The sequence below is a fragment of the Plasmodium inui genome (genome assembly GCF_000524495.1).
Source record: "Plasmodium inui San Antonio 1 unplaced genomic scaffold supercont1.6, whole genome shotgun sequence".
Classification (NCBI taxonomy): domain Eukaryota; phylum Apicomplexa; class Aconoidasida; order Haemosporida; family Plasmodiidae; genus Plasmodium; species Plasmodium inui.
Genome location: NW_008481840.1, coordinates 377,752 through 397,189, shown reverse-complemented (window position 1 = coordinate 397,189; position 19,438 = coordinate 377,752). Strand labels below are relative to the sequence as shown.

Sequence of the window (19,438 nt, the reverse complement as noted above, 5' to 3'; positions counted from 1 at the left end):
TTTTGCGTACATTTGCGAGTACACATTTTCTGGGCAACGATTTTTCACCTGTGCTCGATCTGCCGGTGGGCTAGAGGCCTCGATGATTCTTGCACACTCGACGGATAGATAATCTCGATTGTGGGAATTTCTCCTCCACTCTGCTCAATTTTTTCACCATTTTGGAAATTCATATGCGTATAAAATTGTGTAGTACGAATTTGCGGATGAAGTTTTTTTCTTCGTTTTTTTAGTTTTTTTTCATTTTTTTTGCCGCCCTCTTGGTGCACTAAAATTGCTCACTATTAATATGGCTCACCCGATCAGATTGTCCACATTCTCGCCCCCGCCATGACAAATCTGACCGTAAAGAATGTGCCCATATTGGCTCATTATGATTTTTACCTTTTTTAAAAAAAAGCCAAAAGCGTGTGAACTGCTAAGTCATTCCATTTCTGGTGTATGCTAAATTGCAACACGCACGAAGGAATCGAACTCAGGAGATGTGCACTTGGTTTAGTTGTAAAGGCGACGAGGAAACCAACGTAGCGAATGGTTTATTCTTTATGTTCTCTTCTCGAACGTTCAAATGGGGAATGTGTGCAAATGCAATGGTAAGAATGGGAATGTTTTATCGAGTGGCCCCGAAAGTTTGGGAAGCATTTACTTCGGTTCTTACGACCAGGATAATTATTATATGTTTGCCCCTAAGTTCGCTGTGAAACTTTTTTTTTTCTTTTTTTTTTTTTCAATTACCCAGGTGTGTAACTAAGAGGGGTTACGAATACAAGGAAGCACTGATAGATTATTCTGCAACTCGCTCATTCTGTTGCTAGCTTTTTCAGCTGTTATCTTTTTTTTTCCCGTTCCCACTGAGGATCACACAAAGAGCAGGCTGCAACTTGGAGCAAATTTGGGATACACGTATGCATAGCTGGCTCGCCCTCGTTGGTGCCTTGCGTCACCCAGAATTGGCCACTTGAGGGGGATGCTCTCCCCGTGTTTGTTCAGCTACTCTGATTCGGCGCTGCCCTTTTAAGGCTACTTCGTCGTGTTTCCCGGAGAGCGATTCCCCCATTGCATATTCCCCTATCGCTATTCCTTCAGCGCAATGAAGAGCCGAATCGTCCTGGTATCCTGCCTCCTCCTGCTCTGCGCAGGGCCAATCCTGGGAGAAGATAATAAAAAGGAGAAGAAGAACACACACAAGGAGGATGCAGATAACAAGAACAGCGATGTAGATAACAATGAGAACGATGCAGACAATAACAACAACGATGCAGATAACGAGAATAACGATGAGTTAAAAACACTAAACGGGAAATTGCAAAACCTAAGGGTACAAATTAAGGATGAGAAGTTATCCAAGAAATTCACCGAAGATCAAATTTTGATGTTAAAGAAAAAGTTGGAGGAATTCAAAAATTTAAAAAGTGAGCAGGAGGCGAAATCGGCGTCACAGAAGGGGCATACCTCGCCGGGGGCCGAAGGTGAATTGGACCTTAACGATAAGAAGATCGCCGGGCAGACCGTCAAGGCAAATGAGGACACAGTAGTGAAGAGTGAAAGTGGCAGTGGTGGAGAGGGAAAAGTTGGAAATGGCGATAGTGGTGCGGGAGACAGTAAAGGATTAACAAGCCAAGGGGGAACAGACACAGGGGGAGAAAGTGGAGCAGGAACAAGTGGAGGAGGAGCAAGTGGAGGAGGAACAAGTGGAGGGGGAACAAGTGGAGGGGGAACAAATACAGAGAGAGAAGATACAGATGCTCCAGATTCAAGTGCTCCCGGTACAGGTGCTCCCAGTGCAAGTGCTCCCAGTGCAAGTGCTCCCGGTGCAAGTGCCCAAGGTCAAGGTCCTCAACATGAAAATGATCCAGTGTCAACAACTGAACCCGCTGCGAAGCCTTCGGTTGCTTCGAACAATTCCACAGAGGCCACAAACCCAGCCGTGTCATCCGAGTCATCCGAGTCATCCGGGTCATCCGAGTCATCCGGGTCATCCGGGTCATCCGGGTCAGCCGTGTCATCCGGGTCAGCCGGGTCATCCGGGTCATCCGGGTCAGCCGTGTCATCCGGGTCAGTCGGGTCATCTGGGTCAGCCGCCCCGGAGCAGAAGGTCAACCCCACAGCGCAAGTCAATCACGTGGACATACTGTACGACAAGCTACTAGAAGGAGCAGATAAAAGAAATATTATGGACAAAGGAGAGCACCACACTAAGTACAACAATTTTAGGCAGCAATACGACCATCTCATCCTAAATCAGACTGAGTACGACATCAGCTTTAAGCTGCTCGATACGATGTTGTCAAGTGGAAAGGACGGAGACGCAAGAAAAAATGCGCTAGAAGAGACGTTTAAGAAAGCAATGTACGATGAGCAGTACAGTGAGAAGTTTAAAAATCTCATCTCCGGAGTTTATGGGTTCGCTAAGAGAAACAATTTTTTAGATATGGAGAGGATGAACGAAGAAAGCTACAAAAAGCTGTTCGACTATATAGGCAGTTTGATGAACACGCTTCAGGTTTAAGAGTGTTCGCGTTTTCGAATACGGACGTGATGGCAGGAACTGGCCAATTTAATGCTTTATGGCGAATGGAAAGAATCAACCAGTAGGAGGGATCCAGTTGGCTGAAGCTACAATGGGGTTGAGGCGTTGAGCGCCCCGTTTGTTCCTCGTTTTGCACATCCCCTTCCTCTTCCCTTTTTTTTTTATTTTATTTTTTTTCTTTTTGACATCCCGCTTAACACTTGGCACGCTTTTCAGCATATTTAACATGCACTCCAACAAAAGGAGGCTCAGGAGGCTTGCCCAATTGGGTGGGACAACGGTCTACGCGCAACTGCGCAGCGCAAGTTCTATTTTGCACCTCCTTAGTGTCACGCCTTTTTCTTAATTCTCCCATTTGGGACTTACCAAGGTGGTGGGCACCTATCGACAGGCCTTTTAGCGAAAACGTCCAAACGACGCAGAGCGGAATTTTTTACGATGGGATCTATCACACACGGTGTTACTTGAGGTGATGGAATTTTCTATTTTTTTCTCTTTTTTTTTGTACAGTTAAGAAGCAGTTTTTTGAGTAAGACCTCGGGGCGACGTTCCGGGAAGCGAAGTAGAAAAAGTTACATATGTCAAATATATGTTCATAAAAAAAAAAAAAGTGAGAAAGCGGGGGGTGGGAGGAGACAATCAATTCAGCTGCGCTATGACTACGTGAAGGGGTTACTGACACCTGTGTCTTTATTTGCACGTGTGTGTATTTGCACTGGTTTAATTAACTTCGTACGTGCAGGCTACACGATCGTCTGCGTAACATATTGGGGAGGGTGCCCTTTTCTTTGGCGGGGGCGAGGAAGCGGCTCCCCCCATGGAGGTCACATCTTACTGTACTCCTCTGTGAAGTACCTGACTTGGTTCTCCACCTTCTCGATGAGGAACTCATAGATGTTGCTGAACAGCTTGTCTGGGACTTTCAATTTGTCGTTTTTCCTCACAGTGATGTAGTCTCTCCATGTTTTGCCCGCTTCTAATTCGCTAGAAAGTTCGGCTATCTGGACGATAATTTTATGTATGTGGAATTCAGTGATGTTGATGTTTAGAGTTACGTACAAATTGCAGGAGAGCTCAAAGATGTGCCTCTTCGTGCCCCGTATGACGACGATCTGAGCATCCACGTTGAGGTCTTTGATCTCCTTGACCTCAATTTTGTTCAAATATTGAATTGGTAGGATTTCCGGATAATCGGCATTCAACAAGTTATATTCATTTTGGTTATTTAAATTGAGCAAGTCTGACTTTTCTGTGTTCTTAAAGTGGATGTTTTTGAAGCACTGCTCTAATTTCTGTTTTGCCCACGTGCTCTTGTCCTTCTCTTCATATGTAGTTCCGGCTGCGTTCCAAGCGGAGATGGCTTTATTTTCATTGCTATACAAATTGTAGTCATCACTAATGTTATGCTCTATTTTTTGAGGCATATTTTTCTCGAAAAATTTTTTATCGTCTTCTTTTATGTCTTTCCTAAAATAGCAGTACCCCATTTTTTTGGTCTCGTCGATTATTTTTTGGTCTTCCTCGTCTATGTCTAAGCAGGACGAATTATTCGTCGTGTTGGACGTGAGTGATTCACTTTTTTTTTTCATATTATCGTTATACTTTGACTTCTTCTTCTCCGCTTTGCTCTGCTTCTTCTCATCCTTCTGCTTTTGCTCCTCATTCTGCTTCTCTCTCTCCATAACTTCCCACTCGTCAAAGTCGACAATCTTTTCGTTCTTCTCAGCACACGATTTCAAGTAACTTTCATATTTTTCCTTCTTCTTCCTCTGTATTTCCTTTTCTCTGTCATCGTACAGTCCAGAGGCTTTTTCGAAAATTTGGGAGAAGGCCTGCTTCTGTTTCTTATTGTGTTCGTTCTGTTTGATGAGGATATTTTTAAGCAGCTTCTTGGCTTCCATATTGTCTGGGTGTGCCTTAATAAAATCTTGTATTTTCTCCTTCGCCACGTCAAAGTTGCATCGGTTGAATTCAATTTGTCCCAGTCGGAACAACCCCTTGGCGTTATCCTTATCCAGTTGTAGTACTTTTTTTACGTACTCATACGCTTGGTTGTGATTCTCTACGTTGGAATAGCATATGCTCATGTTTTGATAAAAGGCCACCTCCAATTCGATCATTTTTTCATTTTTATTTTCCAACTTGTGTATGTACTTCAACCCTTCCTTGTACTTGCTGATGGCTTCTTGGTATTTTTTTTTCTTAAATTCATTGTTCCCCTCGAGCTTAAGGTTCAGGGCCTTCTTCACTCTCTCGTCCAGGGTCAGGTGTTTTATTTTCTCCTCAAATTCCTTGTCCTTCTCGTCTTCGGAGGGAGTTTTCTTCCCATCCTTGGTTTCGTCGCTCATTTTGTAGAGGGGCTGTGAAGCAGTGGTGTGGCCGCACAGTTGGCGATGTTGAGGTTAGCGCTACCGCGATTGGCGCTACTGCGATTGGCGCCGCTCCAAATTGGGATGACCAGTTGACGATGCCGTTCAACCCAATTGGGGGGAAAACATCTGGTCCTGTGCTTTTTCCTTATTATCTACTATAAGCTCACGGGGGCAGATGCCGGGGGGGCGCTCTTTACCGTGTAGGTAACACCACTTCTCGGAGACTACACGACTTCTCCGCTGCTGCGGGTACTGCTGAGGCCTCCGCTACAACAAGCATCGCTCGCGCACCTGCCCGTAGAGTGACCTCACGGTACACGTGTCGGACGGTGGGGCTTTTTGAGTTAACAGATGCAAAAGTCGCGATTCATCCCCTTGGCCGTTTTCGTTACTCTCACCATTGTAGGTTCAGATCGCCTTCAGTTTGTATAAAAACCCGTGAGGATTATCAGCACAAAGGGGACTGCTAATCAACAGGTATTTTCTTAATTTGTATGGCGAAATTTTGTTTTGCTTTTTTTTTTTTTTTTCTCCTTTGCGCAACGGTGCTTAGTAAATTTTACGCCGACGTTCTCATGTACACGCCAGCGGCGAGAACGCGTGGAATCATTTATATGTAATGTAGTACTATCCCGCAGGTACATGTATCAGCGCGACGCTGGCCTAAGTATGGGGACGTTAAGGGAATAGAAATCTGCAGGAAACAACCAGTTCGACGCTAATCGGGAGATTATAACGTCGGCGGGGAAGGGTTTTCAGAGGGGTTTTTTTAATAGTCGTTTTTATATTAGGCATATTTTCAAAAGGCCGATTTTGAAGAAGCCTATTTTCAAAAAGCACATTTTCAAAAGGCCTATTTATCCTTTTCTTCCTCCGTAGGGGGAATTCCCCTTTTTGTAGAACACGCTGATTATGAGGAGAAGCGGCCGGACGTGGAACAAATTGGGGGTGCGCCTAGGCACAAGTTATGCCCGTGGGGTAGGACCCTTCATTGGCACATTGCATATGCCCATACATGTACATTGGGATGCACCCACGTGTGAACAGATGATAAGCGTTTGTACCTATGCGCGTAGGCGGACGTGTTATGTCGGCATAACTGCGACATTTGTACGTCCCTGTGAAGGAATAACCACTTGAAATAATTATTCCCTGAGCGAGGGCTACCATTTGGGGAGGGCGCGTCATCAAACCACAGTTTTTCTTTTTTTTGTTATGCCCCCAATCTACTGGGCTTTGAACCGCTCCTTGGATGCTGTGTAACGGCAGTAGAACATCACATGTGCTTCCTTCGCACAGGACGTCGTCACGTTTATTTTCTTCAAGTCAACACTTGGCCACGAACACCTCGCGAGCACTGTTCGCTAAACATTGAAGGAAAGAGAACGAAGCGATGATGCTACCAACTTGTTTACAAATTGGGAAAAATCTCCCCATAGTAACTCTCCCATTTGGTTAGGTCATCCCGCTATTAGATAGTTCAGTATGGGTTATACTTCCTTTCCCTCGCTCATTAAAGAATTGAACAAATGAGCTGCCATTTAACAGGGGTAGAGGGGAAATGGGGAAATAAAAATGGAACCCCACACCCCAGGAACGTAACATACGTAGTGGCGGTTCCCTAAGGGGATGTTACTCCAACAAATAGGCCTCGCCTATGCTAAGGTTCAGGGTGTCTGGATAGGGTCATATAGCTATGTTCGTCGATTTCCTATGATTGCATTTTCGACTCCCCGTGTTTCACAACGGAGAGTTTATTTGAGAGCGACTCGTGAAAACAGAAATGTACACACCTATGTGTGCATATAAAAAATGAATACATTTTCAAGTGGTTCTATTTTTCCCTTTGAGAAATTGTTCCACCTACAAATTGTCATTTTTTGAAAAGGGCCCTTGCTCTTCCGCTCCCAGTTGGGTCCACTTTGTTTGAAAAAAAAAAAAAAAAAAAAGAGTACCATTATTTTTTTTTTCCTAAATGTTACCCTAGGAGGGGGAAACAAGTTACCAAAGTTGATCATGATGTGATAAAAAAAAAAAAAAAAAAAAGGGGAATTCCCGAGTGGAGTGAACATAACCGTGTAAATAGAAAACCGTGGCAGCTCCGTCTTGGCCCCAATGACCGATTGGGTAATTACTGAACATGGATGGCGGTAACCCCGTTTGGGAGTAATTGTCTAGGATTAACACTATAGGGAGAACAGGTAGGTCCTTCTCCTATACCTCATTTTGTTCCTTCTTTCTTAAGGTGTATTTTTTTTGTGCCAACTTCTTTATGAGCTAAGCTCTCCGTCCAGTCTTCCCCCCCTTTGAAGCGTCAGACAGGGACACCACAACATTTTCGCAAGGCGTGCATACATTTGGGCATTAAATGGGCCAGCGGTTCGTCGATATGTTGACGTGTTGACATGGTAGGTTATCTGCGTGTGTGGCGCTCCTGGTGTGTGTGTGGTTCAAATAAGTGAGGAGATGCCATGGGGGTAAACGGTCCCTTTGGTCGTGTTTCGTGGGTGCGGCGGCTGACTCGTTCGTTTTATTGGCATGCTGAAGTGGGTCGACTGTTTCGCCGGATTGCTTCGACCGACTGTTTCACCCCATTTTGTCACCCGATTACTTCCCTGGTTTTATTGGCTCATTTCAAGCGCCGCGCTATTTCGCGCGCAAAGTGAGCAAAAGGGAGAGTGACCTATTTTCCAATTTTACGCCACTAAAAAGGAGATGCTTAAAAAAAGGCACTCGGTCGAAATTATCTTGGAGCCCTGGCACGTTTATTCAAACTTCGCGTCTACATCGGTGTGGCCTTCTTGCATCTCTTATGTCAATTAAGTTTGCCCTGTGTGACGTAGGCCCATGGTTGGGGAGAAAAAAAAAAAAAAAAAAAAATACGTGTGTGTATTGCCTACACTTTGTATTCATAACTGGTGTGACATGCCGAGGGCGCATTCTTGCGAACTCGTCGATTTTCGATTTCTTTCTTTTTTGCATTCCTTTGGAGGCTGAAAAGAGATAAAGTGATGGAAACTATTATTACATATTTGCAAATTTAAGGGTTCGTTTTTTTTTTTTTTACCTTTTTTTACCCCCCTCCAATTGCGCGGCCTACGCGTTTCTCCCCCGCCAAGCGAGAACCTAGCCGAGCTCGTTGCTTTCACCGATGATGAAAGACGGGGAGGGGGACCTTACCCTGGAGAATATTGCGAACGTGAAGATTAAGGCATATCGAAATAATAGCATTTATGCAGATGGCAAAGCGGAGGAGGGAAAGCAGGACAAGCGGGAAAGCTTCTACAGTGTGTACATTTTGACGTACATAAAGCATATCGTGCGGATAAAGGCGAACTTAGCCTTGCACGGGGGGCTTTACAGCAACTACTTTGAGAAGTATGAGGAGGAGTCCATCTCGAATATCATGCTGGAGAATTTGCTCTCCAAGGAGGGGTGCGACACCCCGAAAGGTAGCGGCAAGCAGGGTCCTGGTGGCAAACAGAGCGGAAGCGGTAACCCCAGTGGAAATAACAAACAGAGAGGAAGTGGTAATCCGAGTGGAAATAACAAACAGACTGGAAGCGGTGAAACAAAGGGGCAGGATAACCAGGAGGAGCACAAGGACCTCAACTACTCCATCAAGGAGCTCCTCAAGAAACTGATAAAGTCCTACAAAATCAGAGAGAACAAAATTTTTCTCGTCACGGGAATGCTGGGCTGCGGAAAAACGACCTGCGTAAGTTTGGCCATCGAATACTTTAACAAATATTTACAAATAGAAAAGAACATGAATCGAAAAAGCGACAAACGAAGCGTGGGATTCCTCTCAGCGGATGACAATGTGAGCAAGAAGTTGTACAAGAAGACGCCGTATACCGTGAAAAGCTACCAGCAGGAGGAAGTCTCTCGCTACGAGTCGTCATCGAGGCACGTGAGGAAGAAGATTAAGATTCACTGCGACGAGCCACTTTTTAACTTCACCCCGAGGAAGGGGAGCAAGGGAGACGGCAAGAGCGGCGGCAAGAGTGGCAACAGTGCCTTCGCAAACCGATACATCAACAACGACTATGAGAACATCTCATCCGATGATGATTCCTTCGAGGGGATCCCCCACGCGTGGGAAGAAAGTGAAGCCAACATGAATGCGCAACAAATCAACATGAACATAAAAAACATATTCGAAAACAACGACCTGTCTCCTCTGAGAAAAAACACAAACATACGGAACAAAATTCAATTTGAGGAACTCTTGAAGGAGCACAATCATTTGCCCCAGGTGGAGAACCGAACTGATGATGAAAATCCCGAGTTTAATGAAAAATATAAAAAAATTGTAGAAGAAATAAAGAAGGAAGAGAAGGAACAGAGGTGTATCTACACCATCCGAATCAGTGCATACCTGTACAGAGACGATGTGCAATGCATCAGATCCATTCTGAGTCAGCTTCAAAATTATGTAGACGAAGGAGAGTCCAAGATGGAAGGTAATTTGCTTCTAAACGATTATATTATCAAATTGGAAAAATTACTCATCCAGATAAATAATGAAAAAAAACAAACTCTCCTCATCATCGAAAATGTAGAAAAATTCTGTCTACAAACGAAGCAGAATCTGTTGTATACTCTCTTCGATTTACTACACAGAAAAAATATCTGTATTAACATCATTTGCCTGACGAACGTCTTGGACATTACTCAAACGTTGGAAAAGAGAATAAAATCGAGGTTCACGTTTGAAATGCTTCACATTTCTCCCATTTTGAACATCGAGGAAATTTCCAAACTGGTATACAAAATATTGTATGTCAATTTGGACGACTTTCACCTGATAAAGAAGTACTATTCTGTTTATTTTACCTACGTAGATTTGATAAAGATCCAAAGGTTCTTGCAGATTTATAATTCCACTATGCAGAAGGAGATAGCCGATGGGCTTCTCCTAAAGCAGTGGTCCTATGACATCAACTATGGACTCGACATCAGGCATATTTACCACACTTGTGTGGATGCCATTTTGTCCATATGTGAGTATAGACATATTCTTACTGCCGAACGGGGTGGAGATGGAAACTGCCAAGAGGGGGGTAATAACCTCCATAAGGGTCTCTTCCAGAAGAACGCCCTACTGGATTCGCACTCAGAACACACTTCCTCAGCATCTGATCAGGAAGGAGAATATCTCAAGAAGGATACGTCAAATTCGATCGATGGCGAGGTGAATCGCCATGCAGAGGGGGAAGACTCCCAGTATAACCACTTCTTGGAAGGAGAAAACCTTCGAGAGGCCTCCCCAATGAAGGGCAGAGGTAGCAGCGTGGAGGACGATGGCCAACTAGGCAACGAAAAATTGGGCATCTTCTCCAAGGAGAAAAAAGCTAACCTCAAGTATCTTAGAGAACAGAGACCAGGCAAATTAGACTGCACCCCCGTTAAAAGAAACTTCCACCAAGATTCTGCAACGGAAGGAAAACATGCAGGAGGTCGAGATGGACACTTCCATCTAGATATGAACATGGATATGAGTCCAAGGAAGTTAAAGGAAAATATCAAATTAAAAACCAAGGTGGAAAGTCAATACATTTTAAATAACGTACAGTCCAAGTTCATAAGAAGACACTACATTAAAAAAGTGCTCCGAGATCTCTGCACCATTGAATATATGATCCTATGTGCATTCACAAGGTTGTACAAAAAAGAGCTACTTCCTAAGACGCTGTATGTTATCTTGCTAGAGATTAATAAATTTAAACAAGCCTATCCTCAAGAACAGATTGTTGGTTTTTCTCTCGATGCCTACAGACGATCCTTCTTTCGGCTGGTCGATCTGGACATCATTGCTCTGTCTTCCTACTCATTAAGTCATTTGAATATTAAAAATTTTAGTAACGACCTGTTCGGTCTACATGAGCCGACCAAGTTCCCTTACTACGACATCTTCCTTGAGAACATTGAGTCGTATAATTTGAACCACAACTTGATTCAGTGGGTGAAGCACAACACGGAGGTTATGCAGTGAGGGGACAGCGGGGGCACACTGTCCGGTATGCATGCACGCCCCGTTGGAGTTACGCGGCGAGTCGTCCGCGTGGCGGGTACCTACCAGAGCTATGCGATGGTACACTGTTACAGTGTTCACTGCTGCACTACTACATTGCTCACTACTCGCTGCTATATCGCCGCGCCGCTCTCCTTCCAATGGCAAAAATGCGTTGCCCACTTTTTTGATAGGCACCTCTCCACCGAAGCAGCTCCGCTGATTATTTGCTTTTTCAACCCCATTTTGACACTTGTAAATTATTTTTCCTTTTATTTTTAATTTCTATTTGATGAAATGTGCCCGTGCGTGTACCCACCTATTTTAAAGCTTCCTATGGCAATTTTTTTCTAACCCCTCTTAATCTATTTTAGGGGTTATTCCGAGTCTCCGACACTCATACAAGCGGAGGCGCACGCGCAACAGCGCACTCGCTTTCTTTAATGTGTACATAAAATGAAGGGCGGCATTTTTTAAAAATACCTTTTTCTGGCTCCACCTTAACACCTATGCTGATTATTAATTAATTACTGTAAGTAGTTCAAGCCCACTGTGACTATTACCACTTTGGAAAGGGAGCATGATATGAGGAGCAAGTGGAATGGCCACTTTTATAGTCATTTGGATGCTACGTGGAAAATAAAAAGAAAAAATGCAGGATGAATGCTTTCCATTCCATTTGTACAAAAACGTAGGGCGGGGGAGGGGGGGGGTGCTACCTCCCCCAAAGGCTGAGCAACGAGAAAAGCATGACTTCGTCCCGGGCGCGGATACTCTACTGTTTAACAGCTCGGATGTGTGTTCTCCCAAGTGACACACTTTCTCGTACAAAAAAAAAAAGAAGGATGAAAAAGTGTTCACAGTTTTGATCACTTGGAGATTATCCTCCAAACAGGTCACGTACACACTCTGTGTGTATGTGCAATTTTCAATGTCACAATGGCATACCCAGGAGGGAGTAACAGCTCCTTGGGAGGAACGATAAATCGGGGCAAGGGGCGGCACTGTTTCTTTTTTTTAAACGAAGAACAGCTAGATATTTTTTTTTTCAAAAAAAAAAAAAAGCCCCCAATGATTTTTACCTTTTCCCGCTCGATCCATTTTGCAAAAGCACGTAAAAAAGAAATTTCCCAAAACGGAGAGACCACGTTCTCCTCGCGGTGTGCTCATTTCCGTTTTTTTAAAATTTCGATGTAATCATCTATGAGTACGCCGAGCAAGTGTTTGCAAAATGCATGAAATTGTGTAGGGAATCTTTGAAAGAGGAAGCAGCGGTCAGAAACGTGCGCACACGCAGGAGTAGCGGCGAGTGCAGCGGAAATTGCGCCGAGCTCAAGGGCACCGCCCCGAGCGCATGCGCGATCTCGGAAATATCCCATGAGACAAGGACAGCCCGCTCGACTGCCCAGAGAGACGAGCCCGAGGTGGGAGTAAGCAGGGAGTAAGCGGGGAGTAACCAGGGAGTAAGCAGGTGCTCGTTCCGCAACCGCCGCAGTACAGGAAGAAGGGGCGCGAAGGAAGTGTTACAACAAAAGGAGGCAGAGTGAAACCAAGAAAAAAAAAAAAAGCAACCCTGTTGTAATAAACAAACGAGTTGAATTTTTCGCAAACCACTCGATCAAGAGTAAACCCATGGAAGGATCGCCACCATCAAAGCGGTACCGCTTTGCAAGTTGGCATAGTTGTAGCGGCTAAAGGGATTATGCACCCTTAGCTACGCATAGCAACCGCAAAGCAGAGACATACATGTCAGCACGTTATGCATGTGTTTCCCCACGGGAAAAAGAGTGTTGCTCACCAATTTGAAGTCTCCACTTCTGTTTCCCCCTGAGAAGGAAGAAAATGTACATTATCCCTGAATGCTGCATATGTAGGCTCAGCTTAAAAAACAATCTGTGTGTAGAAAGAAACTGCGGAAATGTATTCCACTACAACTGTATGAAGCAATGGATTGGTATCCAGAAATCCTGCCCCCTCTGCAAATGCACTTGCTGCAAAAAGAATCTCCTATTTATACACTATGAACTTAACGAGGAAAATAAAATGCCCATCGTGGACGAAAGCTACATAAACAAAAATAAAAATGAGCTGTACGAATATTTAGTTACGTTCGAAGCGGAATTGATAAAAACGAAAAATGAAAATGAAAAATATTCCTTTGAAATTTTAACCTTAACAAATAAAAATAAAATTTTAAGTGACACGATTAGCCAAAATAACATCAAAATTGATCAGGAGAAAAATGAAAAATTAAAACTGAAGGAATTGAAGGATGAATATCTGAAGGAAAAAATATTGCTCACTACAAAAATACAGGAATATGACAAGGAATTGAAAAAATACAAAATGGTCGAAAAATATTTAAACGATTTAAATAAAGAAGATTTGAACAAAATTAATTTACTCTTTGGCCTTAACGTATTAACCATAGAGGAACAGCAAAATGTGATTTTAAATTATCTCAAAAATTGCCTCAGCGATCAGAAGAAAAGCGAGTCAATTGTGAAGGAGCTTAAAGAAGACATAACACAGAAAAATGATGAAATACAAAATTTGAAAGAGAAGCTGTACACTTACAAACTCCAACATGACATTGCGGAGGATGAGAATTTCGACAGGCAGCCAATGAATGAGGGGGGGGAAAACGACATGAACACTATTAAAATTAAAAGTAAAGTTATTCGGAGAGTCAAAACGTTCGACTCCGGCATGAAAATGGATGTGAGACGCCCTGGCCCAGCTCCGTACAGTAAATCCAAGACGAGCGGCACTAACGTGATGGGCAGTAACGAGCCGAGTGGCAGCCACCTGTCCAGCAATCCGGTGGGCAGTGGCCAGTTGAGTGGGGGGCAGCTGACTGGGGGACAGCTAAGTGGCGGCTCCCGAAACAACAGCCAAGACTTCCTTAACTTTATCGACAAAAAAATCAACAACACCCCTGAGCACATCAATGTCACCCCCAGGAAGAGGAAGTTTCACTCAATCGAAATTGACCTCTTTAGGAACAAATCTGTGGATAAATTTTTTAGCGACGTCGCTGAAAAGAACAATTCCGTGGAGCCTAGGGACCTGGATGAGGTGTACTCCATCCCAACCGACTCCGGGAAGACTAAGAGCTCGCAGAGCAGCGTCAAGCCGCCCACAGTCGCTTCCGGCTCGCTCAAGCAAGTGCACGGCGTTAAAGCTACCAGGGGGAAAAGTACCAAGTCATACACCAAGCAGTCGACCAAGATAACCGATTTTTTCAAGCGCCTCTGAGGGGGTCTCTGTCTCCCCATTTGTGGAGCTCTGTGTGCCAAGTTAAATGCGCCGGGGGGGTGCCCACCTTGGCAGCTACACACCTTCGTAGCATATTAAAGTGTGTGACGTAGGACCCTTCCCGATGATAAATTTTTTGTTAACCAGATATGTGAGGTCAGACCCTCGTGATCACATTTTTCACGCTCAACTAATTCGCGTTTCGTTATTTTTTTTTTCAATTTGCCTTGCCTATTCGCCTTCATCATTTATTTTATTTTATTTTTATTTTTATTTTATTTTTGATTATTTTATTTTTTATTTTTGATGATTTTTTTATTTTATTTTTGATGATTTTATTTTTTTGTTATTTTATTTATTTTTTTTTTTATTTTATTTTTTTTTGTGTCAAGCGAAGTTGCCTTTTTGTGTATCCACACATGGATACACGCGTGTAGGTATATGCCCATGTTTTTGTGACATGTCTTTTTCAAAATTAGCGGCTTTTTCGGCTTCACAAGTGAAGCACTTTTCGCGAGGGCCAAAGGGGGGCCTCTGTTCCCTGGTCAGGTGGGTGAAGTAAAGCGGGAGATCGACCAAGCAGCGGACGATTGAACAGTAGACAACTGAACAGTGGACGACTAAGCAGTGAAACGTCCACTCTACGAACCCCACATCGGGCGAAACAAATGGTTGGGGAATTCCTCCACAGGAGGTAAATCCCTTTATTGAGGATAACAAAAAAAAAAATTGCGCCAGTTTATGTGACAAAAAAAAGAAAAAAAAAAAAGCAATGGCGTCATTTTTGCGAAAAAGGCACCATCTGTCAGAGCGATATGGATATGTATTTTGCTAACCTACTTATGGACGGCCTTCCTCGGATGGGCAAAGAACCCCCCGTGTTTTTTTTTTTTTTTTCTCTTTTATCTGCTCACTTGCCGTTGCGCAGGAAGGGCAAAGTAAAGGCGGACTTCCTGGAGTTAAAAAAGTCCAAAAAGGAAATGAACTCCTTCCAAAAAAAATTATTCCGTAGCGTGTTAGAATTTCCGACAATGATAATTCTTTTTTTCATTCTAGTCAACAGAACGTTCAACCTCTTTTCATCATTTAGAAAACCCAATACATTTTTGTCATTCGATCGGACTGTGCTTATAATGATGAAGTCGTTTTCGCACCCCTGGTAACTGTCTATTGTGTGCACATTTCTGTGCAGAATGTTCATATTTGGGTCGAGTTGTAGGTTTTCCTTCGCTGGCTGGTTATTCCCATCGAATCGGTTGGTCCACTTATAGTGCTTACTGATGGTTCTTCCGTTTGAGGGTAGTTCAAACGTGGTAGAAAGTACTTTCTCTGAGGGAGGGAAATTGTTTGCACCCACTATCTCACGATTTGGTGGAAACCTCCTCGAAAGGATGTTTCCAAAAAGGGGGACTCCACTTGGATTATGAGTTTGGAAGGAAGCCTCCTCATTGAAAGAGTTACCAGGTAGACCAACGCGAAGGATGTTTTCCTCCGAGGAGATTGGGGTCAACTCGTTCGTCTTCCCTCCCCTATTGCCCTTCTTAAAAAGTTCGAACATTTGGTCATGACTCCAGTCCCCCCTCGAATGGGTATCTCTCCTGTGGGTGCCGGAATGCTCACCTGGAAAAAATATACCTCCCGATCTTCCAGCCACCTTTTGGTACATGATATTTGTGCAATTTTGTTTGTTTTCCTTTTGGTCGAGGTAAAATATGGGCTCATGTGAATGGGTCCTATTGTCCAGATAGCCATTTCGCAACAGAGATTGGATATAAAACTTTTGGCCCGTGTACGGAGTCAAAATGGTGACATTTTTCTGATTCTCCAGCTTTAAAATTTGGACCAGCTTTATAATTATCTGTGCCTCAAACTGGTTCACGTAGGAGTAGTTAATTTTGAATTCAAACGTTTGAGAGTTGTACTCTCCATGGTACGTATCGATGAAGACAATCGGGACGGTGCAATGCTGGAAGAGGTTCTTCCAGTTTGAGTAGATGGGGTGGTCCGTTTCTGCGTCGGTTGCTGCGTCGGTTGCTGCGTCGATTGCTGCGAAGCCTACCTTGGGCTCTATAACCCTAGTTGGGTCCCCCCCTGATAGGAAGAAATTGTCCATAATCTTTTTCGATGCAATTAATTTTCTCTCGTAAAAATAAAAAGAAGTAAATAAGTACATAGGAAAGATCAACCTGTACTGAATGAGCAGATTGTGACACTTGGCATTTTTGTAGTGACTCAATTTCTGGAAGATGCTGAGGTAATTTATTTGGAGTCTCTTCCTCTCGTTTATTAAGCTGTGGAAAGTTAACTGCTTATCGTCACCGAAGGCGTACACAAAATCGCAGTTCAGATTTAGGCAGATGAGACTGCTGTACTCAGATAAGCTGGACGCCTCGTCGATAATTAGGTGCTTTATTTTTTTATCCTTAATTTTGAAGGCTTGATAAATGGTGTCTATATAAATGTCGGACTTCTGGTTTCTCGGCCTATGCATGGTGTCTCTGTTGAGGCAGAGGTTAAGGTGCAGTAACTTTTGGCGCACGTTTTGCACCGAGATGTGTTTGCTTGTTCCCACGAAGATGTTGTTCTTCCGCTCCAGGGTTAGGAAGTATATGATGAAGGAGATGAGGTCACTCTTGCCGCTCCCGGGTGCGCCTGCAAGGGGGTTGTTAGGGGCAACGTGCAACAAGGAAATGTGACTTGAATTAAAACTGGAAGAAGCAACGCGCAAGCTGCGGAGGGAACATTCGTGAGATACGATAACGATTCCGATGTGTGTATCTCCCTCCATCTCTCTCTTTTTTTTTCCTCCTGCCGAACTCACCCCGAACCAGGTGCATGGGTACTCCCTCTTCGTTGATGAGAATGTCCTGCAAAATTCCCTTCTGGTAGACGTCGAACCTCCTGTACATATTACACATGTGTGAGAATTCCTCTGGGTTGTTTTTCAACCTTTTGTGCAACCTGCCAACGATTTTATCACTCTTGATAAGATCCTTGTTACCCATGTCGAAGAAATGGATTTCCTTTTTTCGACTCTCCATGAATTTATGTATAGCTTCTTGGATCAGGAAGTTGTAATTCCCATCGTGGTGGCCCCCAATGCACATGTTTGTCACCTCCGTGGGTGCCACCACAGATGATGGACTCTTCTCTTCGTTTAGAAGTAGCTGTAAGAGTTCGCTGTGGGGGGAATCTTTCCTCCTCTCGAAGAGACTCAGCATGGAGTACTTTATTCGGTTCGAAATGGTATTCAGGTGAACGGTGAGGGTGACGGCTTCGTGGACGTTGGGGTCGTCGGCGTAGGGAGGTGGCTGCGGGAGGGAGCCACTTGACCGGTCATGGTTGATGTGATCTGGATAGGGGTAATCACCGATTGGATGATCTCGAAGGGGCCTATCATCGATTGGATGATCTCGAAGGGGCCTATCACCGATTGGATGCTCTCGAAGGGGCCTATCACCGATTGGATGCTCTCGATAGGTCTTATCACCGATTGGATGCCCTCTAGAGGCGTTATCAATGTGGGGGCTACCCCCATGCGCAGCCGCCCCAAAGGACAACTCCTTCGCGGTTCCGCCCCGTCTGCTCAGGTAACTCTCCACGTATTCCTCACTTATGTCCATCTCCTCGTACAGCTTCGTCCCGTCTCCCCCCTTGTTGCCGCACATGTACCGTTTGACATTCATAAAAAGGACGGAAAAATCTCTGGCCCTCTGTATTCTGTTAACCACTCCTACTAAGAACGAGTCGCTCATTGGGGCACACTTAATTAAAATGATATCATTGATCTCAAGTTCGACTTCGCTGCAAGCGATAAACTTGTAATCAGTTTTCTCCTTCCTACAGTAGCGAAGTTTGTATGCCTGGTGCAGTTCGAATGTCCTCTGCATGTTCTGGAGCCCCACGTGCTTTTCATAATATATATTGAATAGGTAATTTAGAATGTACCTTCTGATTTGAGCAGAAGTCTCATTAGAGAGGATGTGCCCAAGGGGTTGTCTTTGCTTACTGTTGTCCTGATCACGGGGATTTTTTCCCTCTGAGTGACCCTCCTCATATGAAGTGTACGTGCTTCCATTTGTGGCGCCATTTTTTTGCTCTCCCTTTTGTGGATCTACCAAATGTGCCGGTGCACTCGTGGGATAGAGGCGAGGCAGGGGAGTCTGTCCCACTCCGGGGGAGTTATTCACGAGGAGGGCACTTCCACTCCGTACGGGGTCACTTCTACTCATGGGTGCTATCCGCGGAGAGACACCCACCGTCGTGTCGAAGAAAACACAATGCAGAGAGTTCAACACCGATATAAATATGTGCGGTCTCAACAACAGTGATGTTAATATATTTTCGAAAAACAGGAAATCTCTTTTTTTATTTTCACCAAAAAATTCGGCTTTCAAAAAGTTCCTCCGCAGAATTTCGAAGCATATTTTTTCCTCCTTCACGTTGTTTCTCTCCTTGTGGGATAGGAAACATTCCCAAATTTTGTGAAACTTGCTGTAGCTGTTTTTTTTTTTTGTTCCCTTTTGGTTGCTCTCCGGGGTGTTGCTTCTGTGGGAGAGCGTCTTTCCTGGCCTCCTTTCGACGTGTTCCTCCTGTTGCCTTCCCCAATCCGATATATTTTTGAGGTGTACCTTTGGGGAGGCCCCTCTCACTTCGCCATCTTGCTTCACCTTTCTAGTGTGTACCTCATTGGGCTGACTCGCTTCCAAACGGTCAGTCAGTTTGGCCAGCTCTCCCTTCAGCTTCCATAACGTCTGCGTAAAATTCTTTATCTTCCCACCTGCCTCGTTACTGACACAAACGGATGATTCTTCAGTCACCTTCCAGTGAATCTCAAAGTTGAAGGGGTTACTCCTCTCCACAATGAGCTTGGCATAGACAGGTCTGTAACGTTTATATAGCTTCAAGTAATCTTTATGATCCTTCTTGTAAATTATTTTATTTTTCTGGAGGTCTTCAAATTTGTCTAGGCACTTTTCATTTTCAAATATTTCATGGGTGGATTTCTTTCCCCAATGGTGGGTTTTTTTTTGTGTGCGAAAATAAGAGGGCAATGTACTCACCAGCTTTGTGCCCCTCAGAAGGTTCATAATTGGGACGGCGTCGCAGGGGGGGTGGGAGGCATACTAGTTAGCTACTTTGCACCGTTGCTACTTTGCAACTTTCCAACTTTGCTCCTTTGCAACTTTCCAACTTTGCTACTTTGCTTGTTAGCTAGCTAGCCAACTTGGCTAATTTGCTGCGTATTTTTTTTTTTTTTTT

At 44.1% G+C, this 19,438-nt stretch overlaps 5 protein-coding genes across 5 annotated transcripts in view; 3 read left to right on the top strand and 2 right to left on the bottom strand.

Annotated features, from left to right (window-relative positions):
- C922_01839 (hypothetical protein) overlaps positions 1-2,509 on the top strand; it is a gene marked incomplete at both ends in the record, with an annotated part of 3,913 nt that extends 1,404 nt beyond the window's left edge. The window contains one exon of the mRNA XM_008817442.1: positions 1,087-2,509. Within this exon, the coding sequence (XP_008815664.1) occupies positions 1,087-2,509 (1,423 nt within the window). The remainder of the gene's footprint in view (positions 1-1,086) is intronic.
- Positions 2,510-3,354: 845 nt separating this feature from the next.
- Positions 3,355-4,878, bottom strand: C922_01838 (hypothetical protein; the record flags this gene model as incomplete). The annotated part of the gene is made up of 1 exon (XM_008817441.1): positions 3,355-4,878. The coding sequence occupies one exon, from the start codon at positions 4,876-4,878 to the stop codon at positions 3,355-3,357; it is 1,524 nt and encodes a 507-aa protein (XP_008815663.1).
- Positions 4,879-8,056: 3,178 nt separating this feature from the next.
- C922_01837 (hypothetical protein) lies at positions 8,057-10,900 on the top strand (the record flags this gene model as incomplete). Its single annotated transcript, XM_008817440.1, has 1 exon — positions 8,057-10,900. The coding sequence occupies one exon, from the start codon at positions 8,057-8,059 to the stop codon at positions 10,898-10,900; it is 2,844 nt and encodes a 947-aa protein (XP_008815662.1).
- A 1,860-nt stretch (positions 10,901-12,760) lies between these two features.
- C922_01836 (hypothetical protein) lies at positions 12,761-14,176 on the top strand (the record flags this gene model as incomplete). Its single annotated transcript, XM_008817439.1, has 1 exon — positions 12,761-14,176. One exon carries the CDS (start codon positions 12,761-12,763, stop codon positions 14,174-14,176), a length of 1,416 nt encoding a protein of 471 aa, XP_008815661.1.
- Positions 14,177-15,086: 910 nt separating this feature from the next.
- On the bottom strand, positions 15,087-19,266 carry C922_01835 (hypothetical protein; the record flags this gene model as incomplete). Its single annotated transcript, XM_008817438.1, has 2 exons — positions 15,087-16,828; positions 16,998-19,266. 2 exons carry the CDS (start codon positions 19,264-19,266, stop codon positions 15,087-15,089), a joined length of 4,011 nt encoding a protein of 1,336 aa, XP_008815660.1.
- Between the last annotated feature and the right edge of the window lie 172 nt (positions 19,267-19,438).